Source organism: Corapipo altera, unplaced genomic scaffold, assembly GCF_003945725.1.
Source record: "Corapipo altera isolate COAL_440 unplaced genomic scaffold, ASM394572v1 58, whole genome shotgun sequence".
NCBI classification, from domain to species: domain Eukaryota; kingdom Metazoa; phylum Chordata; class Aves; order Passeriformes; family Pipridae; genus Corapipo; species Corapipo altera.
This window is the reverse complement of record NW_020884898.1, coordinates 5,414,766-5,430,419: the sequence shown is the minus strand read 5'-3', so window position 1 is coordinate 5,430,419 and position 15,654 is coordinate 5,414,766. Positions and strand designations below refer to the sequence as shown.

General features: G+C 41.0%; 1 protein-coding gene across 4 annotated transcripts in view; it reads right to left on the bottom strand.

The window, feature by feature from the left end:
- APP (amyloid beta precursor protein) overlaps positions 1-15,654 on the bottom strand; it is a 204,051-nt gene that overhangs the window by 48,809 nt on the left and 139,588 nt on the right. For all 4 annotated transcript variants that reach the window (XM_027648787.1, XM_027648790.1, XM_027648789.1 and 1 more), the window contains 2 exons: positions 10,642-10,716; positions 9,413-9,571 (listed from right to left, as the gene is read on the bottom strand). In XM_027648787.1, the coding sequence (XP_027504588.1) occupies positions 9,413-9,571; positions 10,642-10,716 (234 nt within the window). The remainder of the gene's footprint in view (positions 1-9,412; positions 9,572-10,641; positions 10,717-15,654) is intronic.

Below are 15,654 nucleotides of genomic sequence, written 5' to 3'. Positions count from 1 at the left end.
AGAGGGTGGTTGGGCACTGGAACAGGTTCCTCAGAAAAGTGGTCACAGCATGAAGCCTGACAGAGTTCAAGAAGTGTTTGGACAACACTCTCAGGCACATGGTGTGACTCTTGGAGATGGTCCTGTGCAGGGCCAGGAGTTGGACTTGATGATTCCTGTGGGTCCCTTCCAACTCAGGATATTCTGTGATTCCATGAATAATCACAAGACTTGATTGCAAAACTTTTAAGGAGGGGAAAAAAAAAAAATCAAGATGCTCCTGCTCTGTCACTACTGCTACTCCCCCCAGGGAGAAAACAAAGAGGAAAGGAACCACTGACCTCAGGTACAGAACATACACATCCAGAACACTCAACTGACTGAAAAGCCTAAGAAAAGACCCTCTTGGTCTCCTGAAGTTTCTCAGCTTAGGTGCCAGAGTTTGTAAAAATATTAAGTCTGTGTTTATATTGCAAGTGATTTTAATTAGTAAAAGCTAATAAATATATGCCTTAAGGCATACAATTGAATACAAAGACAAGGTGTGTAGCTGAAGGGAACTTGAAAATATATAGACTGATGACAGAACAGTGAATGTTAAGACGTGTATTCCTGTGTACTTTCCTGCTCTGCACAATAGCAGAGTGCCAACATAGGAAGCATTTTCCAGCATCCAGCTAAGACATTCATTTTTAACTCAGAGTTTATGATGGATTCTGGAAGTCGGCTCCCTCTCCCTCCATTCTCACTTGTGGTGCTGTGCTTGCGCATCCTACCTGAAGGTGCCGAGCAGTGAGAAGACAGGGAAAGGTGACCTGACTGTGCAGCAGATTAAAGAATGAGCAGAAGTGGTGAACAGCTGGTCTGGGCACTGGCAGTGACAAAGGGAAGAGGGTGTGGAAGTGACAAAACGAGTATCAGAGGCTCCGTGCACAGCTTTCCAAAGCAGGAATAACTGTGGGCGAAGTCGAAGTTGTAAGACTTAGCTCCACGGACAAATATAGAGCCTAAATTAATTTAACATCTGCATGAGAGATGAATACTAAGCTATGGAGCTCAAAGATTTAAAAATCTCTTCAATTTTAAGAGAAGTGACAGATTTAAATATGTCTGAGGAAAGTAAACCAAAGGTTATTTGGAGAAGATCTGTCAGACAGAAATAGAGATGTGAAGCCATTTCCTGCCAGAGAATTAAATTTAGTGGCTCCATGACAGAAAATTCACTCGTGAGGAAAGTAACTCCAAGCCCCCAGAGCCAAGGACCCCTGGATGATGCTGCAAAAAACTCTGGACAAATGCTGGAAAGCCAGTAACCCTCACAATGTTGTGGTAATGGCCAAACTACTGAAACGCCAACTATAAAGCTTTATAGAAACGAAGGCTAGAAGACCAGAAAGTTTAATAACAAGAAGAAAATTCTGAACACAGAGGTTTTTGTTAACTTTCCTGATAATTCAGCTTTCCCTGCCCCCAAGACACATCAAGGTAACAGGTTAGGGCAGACTAGAGAGAAAATTACTAATTTCTATTTTTTTTAAGAGATATTCCAAATTAAGTATAGTGTTTAAAACCAGCAGAGAATAGCTTTTGTTTTCCTAGAGTGTGTTTGCATTCACTGCAATATCTACACAAAACTTTACAATCAGCTTGTTAGTAGGATAACAATCTTGAAAATACCTGTCAAACACCACTAACAGCAGTAGTCACTTGGGTACCAGCCCAAGCAGCCCACCTTAAGTGCCTTAATAACACTGAGAAGCATCCAAAAATTATCATTATAAAGGAGAAATGAATGCATGCCTCTAGCATGTCTGGCCAAGAAATCTTCCTGTGATGGCAGCAGAAATCCATAATTCAAATTTAGGACAATGCAGAAAGAATATTAAATGCAAGGTGTTTACTTACAGGAGCAGAGACTGCTTTTTCTCAAGCAGAAAAAAACCCAAAACAATAGAAACTTGCTGTGTGGAGGAATATAAACACAGAGAGTTTGTGCTTTGTTTTTAAAACTGTCCAAATGCATGTTTTAAATGCTGATCTAGTGTTCTCACATGGCCTAAAAGTTTGTGACATTGCTCATTGCTTTGCATACCCCAGTGTGGCAGCTACCACAAACAAGGACCACATTCTCCAGCTGAATGTAACTTAGAAAGTAAAAAAATATTAAAAAAATTAATTGATCGTTTTCTTCTCAGCGCCGAGAACTGTAAGACCTACTGCTGTTTGCAAAGTTTTAACTAATTCCTGGATCAGCAAAAGCACCTCACCTCAAGTCCTACTTCTGGATTGTACTTCATACATATTTTCCTTTAAATGTCATTATTGAGTGAACTGGTTCTGCTTTAAAATCCCACCCACGCAGACACTTTTTGCAGAGATACTTTCAGCAAGATTTGCCCCAAAATCTAATACACCAAGCAGAGATATGAATTCCAGTGATGGTGGAACAGAGGGACCACAAGGAACAGCCAAGGTCAAGCACAGAGGTGGGGAAAGGCACCACAGGCTGAGGAGATGCAGTCAGACCCCGTGTCTGAAGCCATTATATTCACAGCCATCTATTGCTTCAACCCTGGGCCAGAACCTTCAGACTAAATTATAAATGAAAGCTATGCTATTCTCAGCTAAATTAAGTTCCCAGGCCTCAGCTCTGACATTGTCTATGGCAGAAGAACAAATGGCTGACGTTTCCCTGGGCCAGCCTGGCACCTCTTGCTCCTCATAAATAATGTACTGACCACCAAACTTCATTAAAAAATTCTGGGTCTAGCATGTGAAATGCTGCTGCATTTTTTGCCAGGGAAAACTGTGCGTGTTTAATAAAAAATCATCTCACAAATAAACTAACTTGGATCAGCCACCAGGGGCTACCTCAGCCTCATGAAGTAATTCCACTATTTTCAGTGGTTTGTGCTTGTTTTTTCGGTTGTTTCCTTTTTTTTTTCCAGTCTTTCTCTGAAAGTGGCCAGGATGCTACTGATGATGTTGATGACTGTGATTTAGGCAGTAACAGGAATGGCCAGCGACTTCCTAAGCAACAGGATCCAGCGCCACATCAGAATGCATTTTATTTCATTAGCAATGCTGTTCACTGAGGAATAATACTGGTTACTGAGGACTCCAAAACACTGCACTGGCTGGCAAGAAGCTTAAATCCAGTGTCATGGTACACACTCGCTATTCAGGCAAATGCAGAAAAAAAGAGACACAAACGTGTGTGCGCAGGTGTGCGGTGGTCGATCCAGGATGAAGCAGTGTGAATGCTACCATCATGTGCTTCCAACTATTTTAAGCACACACTGTCACGCCATTTGCTCCCATGAAACTCATTTCAAAGCTCCCCTTTCTCAGCAGTTTCAAACACTTGCTATTTATCTAAAACAGCACAGATCGATCGTAGCCCTTTTATGAGCTATCGTGACAGTCCTGCAGATGTACTCGTGTCTGCAGGTGTTTTAGTTGTCAGTTTAAAATCCTGTTTATGCTAGAGAATGTTGTCAAAATATTATTTTATATAGTTTTCATGAGTATGTTGGGACTTGCATGCATTCAATACATTTGGTACAAAGTGGACAGGTTCACAGGCTATGTATGTGGGCTACATAGACTAATTAGGCTGACAATGCACCACTAAAAACTGATTTTCTACATAAAACTGTAGAGAATATGCCTTGTCTCTTATTTGGAAGACAGTTCTTTCTGTGATTTTATATATATATATGTATATATGCACCAGGGCATAGGTACCTGTACTGCAATCCCCTGCTTTGAAAGCTAAACCAGGCAGTCCTGAAGCTGGTTATCAGGTTTCCAGCTGCACAGGGCACAAGCCAAATGAAACAGAAAACACTCATGGCTCCTGAGCTACTTGGTGGAAAGTTTCAGACCCACTGACTCTGTAATCCAATGTCTTTATCTCAAGTGGTATCAGCATTGAGATAAGGTCACCCCCATAAAGGAATTACACAGGAGATCTGAAATGCCCCCAACCTAGTTTCTAGCAAGTTACATATATACACACATTTATGAATACACAACCATGCAGATGCTTTCCCCCACAATGATCTCCACACGGCTCCTAGTCTGCTACTTCAGGTTTTAAGGGAGTGATGAAACAGCACAGTTTCACTGAGCTTGGAAAATGGAAACATCAAATACAGTTTGCACTGCTAAATTCTAAATTAAGACTCTCCTCATGGAAATCCAAAATACTACAGAGAATCCACAAAAAAAATTAAAGCACTTCTGTGTCTTGAAAATACAACTTGCTGGCTCTGTGCCACAGAACTTCCATGGGAAATTTGGAGCTGGCTTGTCATTTTTGATCAAAATTTGCTCTAAATCAGAGAGGAAAGTTTCACAATGCTGCACTGTGCTACTTAATCTTGCCTTTAGAGAAAAATCAATCAGTAGTCCTTTCTGATTACTGCTCCTGCAGTATGCAACAATTGTTTCTTTTCATTCACTATTAGGAATACCTTGTGTACCATATTCAGTATAATATTACCTGATACATTATTAACTAGCAGGTCATGTTTCACACAAGAGGAGTAACTCTAGAAACATTCAAGAAAGGCTGGACAGGATGAATGCAAGACTTTTACTCACGGGCAAAACAACTAAACCCCTATCCAGCTACCTGTCCCATGGAGTTAAAGATGCCTTCTCATGATTTCTGCCAATTTATAACAAAACCTGTCACCTCACACATCACAAACACATGGCTACAGTGATACCTAAAACTTCCATTTGCCTCCTCTCCCAAGGACTTTTCCTGTGGCCAAATAAAATGAAAACAGTATTTGATTCAATATATTATTTGTTTTTTCAGTATTTGAACTTATTGAACTTTGACAAATTAAGATATCTGCTCACTCTTTTAACATACTTAATTCCAGATATAACGAACATCTCAGGGTTTAAAACACAACACTCTGGATTTAGTCACAGAGAAGCTTCAGAAGGTGCTGGAAAATGGAGTTAGGTGACCATGTTTGTTGAAATCTGACTTAGTTTAAAATGAGAGCTGAAATCCATGCTATTTCACAAAAATCCTACAAAGTTAAGAGTATGTGAGAAATTCCACAGCTGGAAGTTTATGGATTTGGAGGAGCAGAGCTAAAGGGTGGAGTATTGGAGCTGGACTGTTCTTTCCTGCTGCACAGGAGGATTTTTATCACTGGATCAGCAGCAGTGCTTTGGCCTCCTTCCAACTGCATATTTCCACAGCAACCTTGTTGGACTCAGGAAGGGGTTTGATCTTCCCAAACACTGAGGCACTGAGCATGGGCCCCTCTGCAGATTCCTCTTCCCTAACCAAATAGCCAAACTTGACTAGTTTCAACCCATGCTGTGCTCTCTTGTGAACAGAAACTGCTCCCACAGCACAGAGGTACCAGAGCAAATTTTGAAGGCAAAATTCTGAAGAAAAAAAAACAAAACCAAACACATGGAAAAAATTCTAATGTATTAATGTAAATGCTAGGGTTGATCTTAATGATCCTGCTCTGTTCAGCAAGAATTTACATTTCAGTAAAATACTGCTGAATTAGAAGAGAAGCATTTAAAGCCGATTTTAATGATTATACGTTCGCTTTAATCTATGCGTAAAGTAAGGAGGTTAATTAATTACCTTTCAAAGTTTTCCTGTATGTCTTCCTTCTCTGAAACCCTTTATTTCATCATTAGGAACTGGATTTCTTTATTGCTTCTCTTTGTCCCCCACCACCAGCTTCCCATGGAGAATGTGCCTCTCTTACCAACAAAGATTAAATAGGGAGACATAAATCCACCAAAATTTGACATGCACGCGAAAGAGGGAATACAAGCAAATTACAGAATCAATCTCCTCACAGAGAATGATGGATTTGAATTCCCCCATTTAACTTGCAAAATGAAGGGGAAAATTTCCAACTGTTTAAAAAACTAGAGGCATATTGCTTCCAGCTGCCACTAATCCTCCTTTTCTGTTGTAAGCCCATCAAGCAGGATGAAACAATACAGTATTTTGACACTGGATACTGAACAGCTGCACCCCATTTTCAAAGGCAACAGAGTAGAGCAGCACAGCTAAGCTGGATCAGGAATCAAGGATGAGGATCAAATTTTAAGTTTCTGGGCAGCCTGCATGACAGTGCTTCTGAGAACAGGAGTACAAATATTTGGTTTTGCTCAAATTTATTTTCTCGAAGACCTTGAAGCTATGCAATTTCCTCTCAGTGTGCTCTCTGCCTCCCTTGCTGCCCAGACTGGTACTCTGAGGCACACCTCTGACACTGGGCAATCATCCATGTAACACATGAAAAAAACCTGCAGTCACAGTTTGTGATCTGGTACAGAAGCTACTCATAAAGGATTCACAGCCTTATGTATTTTAGGCAGAACAGCACTGAAAAGAGCTGATTTTCTAGGCAAGAATGTACTGACTATCCTATTGTCCAAGAACAAAGATCCCCCTAGTCCTATATCCTGCTATCCTACAAGGAAAGCCTCTTCCAAAGCAGCAAGTAAATGATGACACTTCTCCTCACACAATCTTCCAGGTTCCCTCTGTCCTTAGCTCAGGGACTTTTCCCAAACAGAGAATTTTCTCTTCAGCTCCCCTGAAGAGCCTATTACCACTTGAACACAAGCACCACATGATCTGTGCACATACAGAGAACAGGAGATCTCAGCAGGTCTAGGATTTCATCATTCATGGAGAATCATGTATCACATCCATGATCAGTTTGATGACACCAGGAGTGCCAGACTCACTGTACACATATGGAAACCCATCTGCAGGCAAGGAGTGGTCATGGTTTTCTAGACATCCAAGAATAAAATTAAATCCTGCTGCTTCAAGTGGTCTGCCAGAAGTCCAGTCTTGGGAAATGTTCAAGTAAAAGGCAATAGGTCCAAGTTATTAAACAGCACATGGGAAATACTTCTTTCTACACACACACGTACACATCTGTGTATATATACTCATACACACCACACTTAGGGTAACCCTCCTGGCTGTGTGCAACACTTCAATAAAAAAGCCTAACTTATTTTTTAATTTAAACGCAGACTCTGCCCTTACAAGTCTAGAGAAAGAGACTCTATCACTTTAAATATTCAGAATCTACTTTTGTAGTAAACATACAAATAGCAAGCCATGTAACTTGAAGGCTGTGAAAGGGGGTTTGAACTGCCAGAGCAAAATATAGCTAGGCTATCAGAGCTGAATTTTCCATTAATCCCATTTTCTCTTTGGCAAGGCAGCCAAAGTTTGGATTCAGAGTGTATTCAGATTTCTGGCTCCGTATCTGCAAAGCAGTAAGTGGACTGGATTAACTCATTAGGCCGTTCAGCTATCATCAATCACTCCCCAGGTTTCATCCTCACACTATAGCCAGACAAACCCTCCTGCTGAATTCAAGGTCAGTGTTGTCATGGGCTTTGGCCCACACCTGACCAGCAGTTCAGGGGCACACACGTCAACTGTCAGCAGCTACAGAGCACACAACCAAAAAATGTCAAGGTAAGGACAGGACCATCAGTACGACTGACTAAGGACTTGTTTAAAGATACTAATTTCTAAATTGTTCACCCCTGTCAGTTTTGAGATGAGTCCCCATTTGGTAGCACCTTTAGCTCATGTTACCTCTGTGCTTGCTGCCTGCTCCTTTCAGAATTATTAGCTTTTGTAGGATATATATAGGATATATACTATATATATACACTATATATAGGATGCACCTCAGTCTTTCCAACAGTACCTTCAAAACTTCTACTGAAGTCATGTATCAAGCCATGTTCTTTGACACAACCTTTCAGGCCTGATGCTCTCCCTCTGACACAGGAAATGTATCATTAATTTTCATGTCATGGGAGCTGACTACAAGCAGCACAAGCACAAAATGCAAGTTCTTCTGGTCCCAAAGTCATTGTTAACATTTTTGCCCCTTAGATTTCTGCAGATGAAGTTCACTTTGTGTCATCTGCATTCCATAAACATGAAAGGTTGAGTTCCCTAGTGCTAGGAATAAAGTAGCACGTTTTGGCAGCTCTAGAGACCATTCTGCTCTTATGTGTGGTCCCCATCATCCTCTTCCACAACCCCAGATACCTGCAGAACTAAGCTGTCAGCCTGATCCACACATAGTTTGAAAACAAATCATTTTACTGGGCTACTTTTCAGACAGAATTACATTTGCAAAATGCTCAACTTGACAGCAGGACAGTTTAGCTCTAAAGCCAAACATGAAACCCCACGTCCGATGAATAGCCCAAAACCAACTGCAAGAAAGTAAACACGACCTACAGCCAGTCCATGCTCTCACCTCGCATCCCAGCTTTAACTTGCTAATCTGTCCCCTAATGAGCCCAAGCCCTTCACTACCCTCACTGAGGTCAGAGATTATAATAAGCAAATCACACTCAGGCCAAATAACATCCTCTTCCAATTTCACACAGAATAGCTTCATCTTCCACAAATTACTGTACTGCAAAATAGACATTAATTCTTCACACAACTACCATGAAGTCTCCCCACGACACTTTTACCCAAGTAAAAGATTTTCCTTTGACTTGGCAGACATGGTAAAAACAATAGAGTTTTGCACCACAGGGTGGAGAAAAAAGTTCAAGGATGATAATGATAAAGAACTAAGATGATGATCACTTTTCCATGCTAACCAAATATGCAGGTTTCTCTGCAGAAGGAAATTCACTTAAAATACGCAATTTAAGCAAGTTAGTCACACTGATGTAATTCCCTGTGAGGCCAAACTCACTAAAATACTCAGCAGTGTAACAATGTGTTTTCCATCTAGGAAGTGTTCAAGGTGAGAGGTATATAAAACATTTTACTGCTTTTTCAGTGTGCAGATTCTCTTCTTCTGGAGTTCACTGACCAGTTATTGTGGTATTGAACACAATATGAGATATGGAGTCATTAAAAGTTCCATTCAATCCTCATTCTGAACTTAAATGTTTACACCCACCAAAAGCCATCACATCCAAACCAGACAACTTTGAATTGCTAGTTGCCATCCAACAATCCTCAGAAGATCCTTTACCCAACACTTCAACAGTTCAACAAACAAAACAGAAAATCACAACCACCCTCATCTTTAAGCTCCATGTTGACATCTTACTGTGCATCACTTGGAGGGACACTTCATCATCCTCCTGCAGGATCTGTGAACAGCTACAATTCCTAAGAGCCAAATCATTTCCACATCATTTGCTTAAGTACCTTTACGTATGTATCTATCCATCTGTAGCTACTTATGGGAGGTGCTTGTGTCTGCATTTATGCAAACTAACTGACTGCTGTAGTAGCTCTTGCACGGGGACACACACTCCCTGCTCCATAGCTGGACTGCACTGGGCACACCTCCTTTTCCCTCAGGACAACCACGGTGATTTTGAACAGCTGCAGAGGCTGTGGCATCACACTTACCCTGGGTGGCACAGTCTGCAGGGCTGTGATGTAGTTCTCCAGAGCAATGCGGCGACGGTCATTCAGCATCGCTTCCACCCGGGCCATGTGAGTCTCCACCAGCTGCTGTCTTTCATTTGCTGCTTCTTGTTCCAGAGATTCCACTTTCTCCTGGAAATGCTGAAAAAAACATCCATCACAACAGAAACAGTGAAGGCATTAGCAGAGACCAGCAGACGTGAGCACCTCTGTATCCAAACCACCAAAATCTTTCCCCATGTCAATGTGGTCTGGCTCCCAGGAACTCTGCCCTGAATGCACCTTTTACTGATTTCAGTTGGAACTGCAATGCCCTGTATTCAAGAACATCTGGTCATATTTTATTAATTTGATAATAAAATAAAACATTCCTGACATGTTCAGGAATCCTTTGTTTGCCTCAAGATAAAGGTTCAGCACTAGAGAACTGTGCCCAGAGCAGGAAGGAGTCTGACAAGTGTACACCCCTGCCATCATGACTTCATGAGTAAACCTATATGGGGAGAGAAAAATGTTCAACCTGAACACAGTCACTATAATTTCCTTATAAACTGGCCACCAGGAAGAAAAACTGAGCCCAAACTTACTCCAACAGAGGAAAAGACTGACTGGGTAATACGCACAGAGAGCAAAGCTGTGGGATCTAACGTGCAAACCAATCTGGTTCTGAATGCTTCCCTTTTATAGTTGTGCCCTGAAATCATTCCAGCAGTACTGAATAATATCTGACAGTGGGATTCAAGGAGTGTCTGGCTTGTCAGAATTTTTGAATTATAGTATAATTTTGGATAAAATAATTTTTGGCTGAGGGTTTCTTTCAGATAAAACTGATGGTGATCCTTTCCTTAAATCACATTTTCCATCTCTGCTTTGAGTTTAGGTCCTGCAGCTCATATTAGTTTATCACTGCCCAAATTTTGATAGGAGCCCGTAGGAAACAAGTTTTCAGTTCTCACTGAAGGCATATCTAAACTCAAGCGAAATTCTACCCCTCTGTGCAGTCACGAGTCCTGCACTGCTGTTCCAGGGACTGGCTGCAAAGTATAGAGACACTCAGCAGCCACTAACAGCTGGAAACAAAAATAGCAACAAGAGCAGAGAATAACATTGAATCTCCATGAAAGTAGGTTTTAAAATTACATCACACCCAGCACCCCTTGCATTTTAACTGGGGCCCCAGCTGGCAAGGTTGTGGTTGAGTTTTCCTTTACCTGGATAACGGCTTTCTTGTCGGCCTTTGGCAAGTTCTTTGCTTGGCGTTCTGCCTCTTCCCACTCTCTCATGACCTAGTGAACAAAACAAGGAGCGTGACTTTCCCATTCTCCTCTTGTCTCGGGGCTTAGCAACAGCCAAGCACTGCAGCTCCCACAGTCATCTTTTTACATTCCTCTCCTCCTTTTATCTCTATAAAAAAAGTGGTTGCAACATTTAACGAAGGTAGGATCCTGTTATTAAATTAAACAAAGATAGTACTTCTGTGCCAAGCCCTCCTTCACAACTCCACTGTGAAGCAACACAGACGTTAACCAGCCCTCGAGCAAGGGAAGTGAAGGTCTCCATGGCTGAAATACACACTGATCCTTTTTCATCTCAGACAGAAAAAAAACTGCTTCCATTTATGTACATCCTTGGACAAAATGAGTGAATTTCAACTCATTCTAATTGTCATCACAACATTTTTTATGTTTATTTGGGCTGCATTGCTGGCTTTTGAGTAGGATAGATCAAAAATTACACATAACTTGTGTTAATCCACCTACTTGTCCAGAAACAGGGGGTTTAGCAACACTCCAAGAATTGAATATATATCTCAAGTACAACACTGACAGAAAAATAATGTAGGAGAACTTTCAGTACCATTTCTTTGAGCAATGTGAGAAGCCACCTTGCCCTGTAACAAAGAGCAGTATTTCAATACTCAGGGAATGGGTTACTTGCTGTCCATGACATCTGAAACCTTCCTGTGGTCTTACCTAGGGCCTTTACTCATTTCACACCTAGACAGCAATCTCCTCAGGTAACACATTTTATACAGGAACAATTGTTCTCACTGAATGCAGTGCACACAAATAGGTGACTTGTTTATGTGCAGGATTAGTACAATGTCTGAAGATGACAGAAGAAACCTAGAAGCAATTACTCACAACGTGCATTTCCTTTACTTCCTTTCTCAATAAAACACACACTTTCAAACCATTTAATAGAAATAGTCAAAGAGGATTTTAAAAAAAGCTCAAAATTCACATGTATGACTGAAATTTTACCAAGACCAATACCAAAGGCAGGAAAAGTAAGACCTGCTGTGCCTCATGTTTGCAAGTTGAGCCTCCACCACTTAGTTCCTGTCTTAGTCTTCCCAGTTTTCTAACACACTGGACATTGCTAATCAAGCTCTTTGATGGCTAGCACTGGTGGTGCCCCAGGATAACTGGTTGAGCCTGTGACCTTAAAAAGCCTTCCACAAACGTGGGCTCAAAGGAGACTTTTAAAAGTCCCAGATCTTGAAATGTAATCCTTCTCAGTTCTGTACAGAGTTGTAGGCCTTACTGATTGCCCAGCACGCTGACACCTGCACTCTACACTGATTCAATATATGGGATTTTGTTGGTAAGTTTTCATCCTCCTTTTCACCCCAAGCCCTGGAGCGTATCTCAAGACAGCAACAAAGCAGATCAACTCAAAACTTAAACAGATCAACTCAGTATCACCAAAATTATTTATCAATAAGAGATTCTGGCCTCAATAACTTGGCCTCAGTGCACTTATAAACCTATTCTCCCTTGTTGGCAGCACAGATCTATGAAAGAGACACAGATTTATGGCTCTTCAAGCATTGGTGGCTTTGAGGAGGGAAAATGACAACTTCTGATTGAGATTTAAGCAGCAAGGCATTTCAAAGTCAAACTTCCTCAGAACTCAGGACTTAGTGCCTGGTAGACTCCTTTTGAAATAGGGCTGTAGGGGTCAGCAAGAGGGAAAGAGGCAGTATGGAAAATGTCATTCATTATCAAGAGTACAAAAATCTCATTACATTGAAAGCAGCAGAATTCACTCCCATTTTTTACACGGGAGCACAGAAGCATATCTGCAAGAGAAGAATTTATGGCAGACATTTGGGTTACAGCAATCAGATGAGCAGAGGTGATTGCCTGAAGGTTGTCTTACCAAGAAGGTAAAAGTCACACCAATAAGGCGTCTACCTTTGTCAGGGGTTTTTGTTCCACGTTAAGTCTTGACCCTTTCTCTGGTAATAACATCATTAAACCTCTCCAAAGAGCCCTGACTGTAAATGAGGGGGGGTAATCCTACTAGCCTGACAGTTTTAAGGAAGGAAACAGCCTTCCCACAAACAGTAATAGAGATGGTGGAATCTAGGGAGTACATGAACTGGTATTATTTAACATCTTTGCTGGGGACATGAACAATAGGATTGAGAGCACTCTCAGCAAAGTGACACGAAGCTCAGTGATTTGGTTGATACTCTAGAGGAAGGGATGGCATCCAGAGGGACCTCGGCAGGCTTAAGAGGCAGGCCCATGTAAACCTCAGGTTCAAGTTCAACGCGGCCAAGCATGGGTGCTGCACCTGGATTTGGGCAATCCCAAGCATTGATACAGGATGGGCAATGAGTGCTCTGAGAGAAGCCCTGCAGGGAAAGACTTCAGAGTCCTGGTGGATGAAAAAACAAATAAGAGCCAGTCATGTGCACTCACAGCCCAGGAAGCCAAATGTATCCCTGGCTGCATCAAAAGGAGCATGGGCATCAGGGAGAAGGGAGGGGATTCTGTTCCTTACTTCACCTGCAGTGCCACATTCAGCTCTGGGGCCCAACTTAAAAAGGATGTGGACCTGCTTGAGTGGGTCCAGAGGAGACCATGAAGATGATCAGAGGACTGGAGCACCTCTTCTAAGAGGCCAGGGTGAGAGAGCTGGGGTTGTTCAGCCTGGGGAAGAGAAGGCTCCAGGGAGACCTTACAGCAAGCTTTCAGTGTCTGAAAGGGGGCCTCCAAGAAGGCAGGAGAGGGACTTCTTTCACGTAGTGCAAAAAAGTAGTGATGCAGTGATAAGAAGGAATGGCTCTAAACTGACAGAGAGTATGCTTAGATTAGATATTAGGAAGAAATTCCTCACTGTGAGGGTGGTGAGGCACTGGCACAAGTTGCCCAGAGTAGTTGAGGATGCCTCACTGCTGGAAGTGTTCAAGGCCAGGTTGAAAGGGGTCTTGAGCAACCTAGTCTAGTGGAAGGTGTGCCTGCCCATGGCAGGGGAGTTGTAACTAAATTATCTTTAAGGCCCCTTCCAATACAAACCATGCTACGATTCTGTAGAGCCCCGGGATTAAAAATCAGCTGAAAACCTCTCCAGGATGTTGGAACAAGTGGCATGCAGCGAACCAAAAAAATTCCTGAACATAACACCAGCTCTATTCAGGTTGGTTGAGGACTGCAGTATTTTCAGATATTTGCTTTGGAAATAAACCTCCAAGATGCAAGATTATTCTAGGACACAAGGTATCATTAAGTTCCTATCATAAGGACTCTACATGCTATGATTCCAAAAATACTGTAAACAGCCAGAGGAAGAGTAAATTTAAGATACAAGGATGTCACAAGATGTCTGAGGAGAGAAATGTATAAATATACTGCTCCCTTGAGTAAGGTTCAGTATCTGGTTCATCAGACTATTTAGTGGCAACTAATTAAGTAAGGGAGCAGTGCAGGAGGTAACAAACTAAAAAGAGAAAGAGGAAAAGGGGAATTGTACCAGAAGATGAAACAAGAACCGCAGTACTTTGCAATCAGCATGACCTCTCCCAGTTATACGTCAGGGAATAGCAAGCATTTAAAGGTTACACCTGGATCACTGAATGAGTATCCTGTTTGCATGGGAATGGAGCTTTCCTGGTATGGGGGGTGCATTACTAATTCTTGGGAAAAGCTTAAAATTGTAGGTTAATGAAATTCTGTTTACAGTACTGCCTAGGAAAGTTTAGAAGCCTTATTGCTTCAGGTGTGGTGCAAAAAAACTTTCATGATCCACAGTCTAAAGGGACGGGCACCTGAGAGCAGAAGGGATTAAAAGAGTCTGAACCAGAGATGCAACAGGAGCAGAGAGACAGATTCCCCCGGTAAAAGAGTCTTTCACGAGCTGTGAACTATGAGGTGACACAATCACCGACTGAAGTTGAGTCTCTGCTTGTGAGAACATCTTCATACAAGAAAAAAAGAAAGAAGAGTTGTCAGAATTTCATGGTAAACAAAGGGAAATCCCAGAAAGAGGACATGCAGAATATTTGCATTTGCCCTGATGACGTTTTAAAATATTTCATTTCAATATAATTTTTTAGTGATAAACTTTCCTAGTCTTTAGATGTTTTGTATGTGAAATAAAATGCATTTGATTTTTTTATTACTTAACTGGCTGTTGCAAAGTGCGCATCAAATCAAATGCTATTTTAAAACTCACTGCTTTATTAAATAAAAGAAACATCTGTATTTTGTGAGCAAACCAATCTATTTCAGATTATCACATTTATCAAGATTAAAGACTGATTTGATCATTTCCCTAAAACTAGTGATCATTTTCTCTCTTTTCAATGGAAGAAAAATGGGTATTTCTGCTGCTTTATAAGCCTCCATTTCTCAGCTTTGAAAAAAAATTGGACTTTGAGTTAAAAAAAAAAAAGAATAATTTTCGTGCAGCTGGAAGACTTAGCTAGGTACTGGTTTCCTTTTCTTTTTAAAGAGAAAAACATTGGTATCAAAGGCTTATTGAGTTAATGTATTCAGCATTGTTTTTAACATAACAAATAAGAGTTTCAGATTACCTTTTAGCTAAATATATATTTAAACACCTAGTTAAATATATATTAGGAACATACCTGATTATAAAGAAAATGTAAAAAGCAATGTTAAAATAAATTGTCAGAAAAGAGAACTAGTGGTACTGGACACAGATGTTCACATATAAAAACACAGAATGGTAAGACAGCTATAAAATCTGCTACTATTTAAACAATTGAAAAGTTAACAGGGAGAACTCAATGCTATAACAAAATGTTACTCATAGAAGGGAAAATGTAACTTTGAGAAACTTAAATTAACTCTCATCTTCAAAACTCTGAAGGGGGTCTGTGCGCTTCAAGACATACATCCCTCAGTGATTTCATAAGCAGCTTAAGCAAGTTAATGATTGATTTTTTTATATTTTTAATGTACCTATCG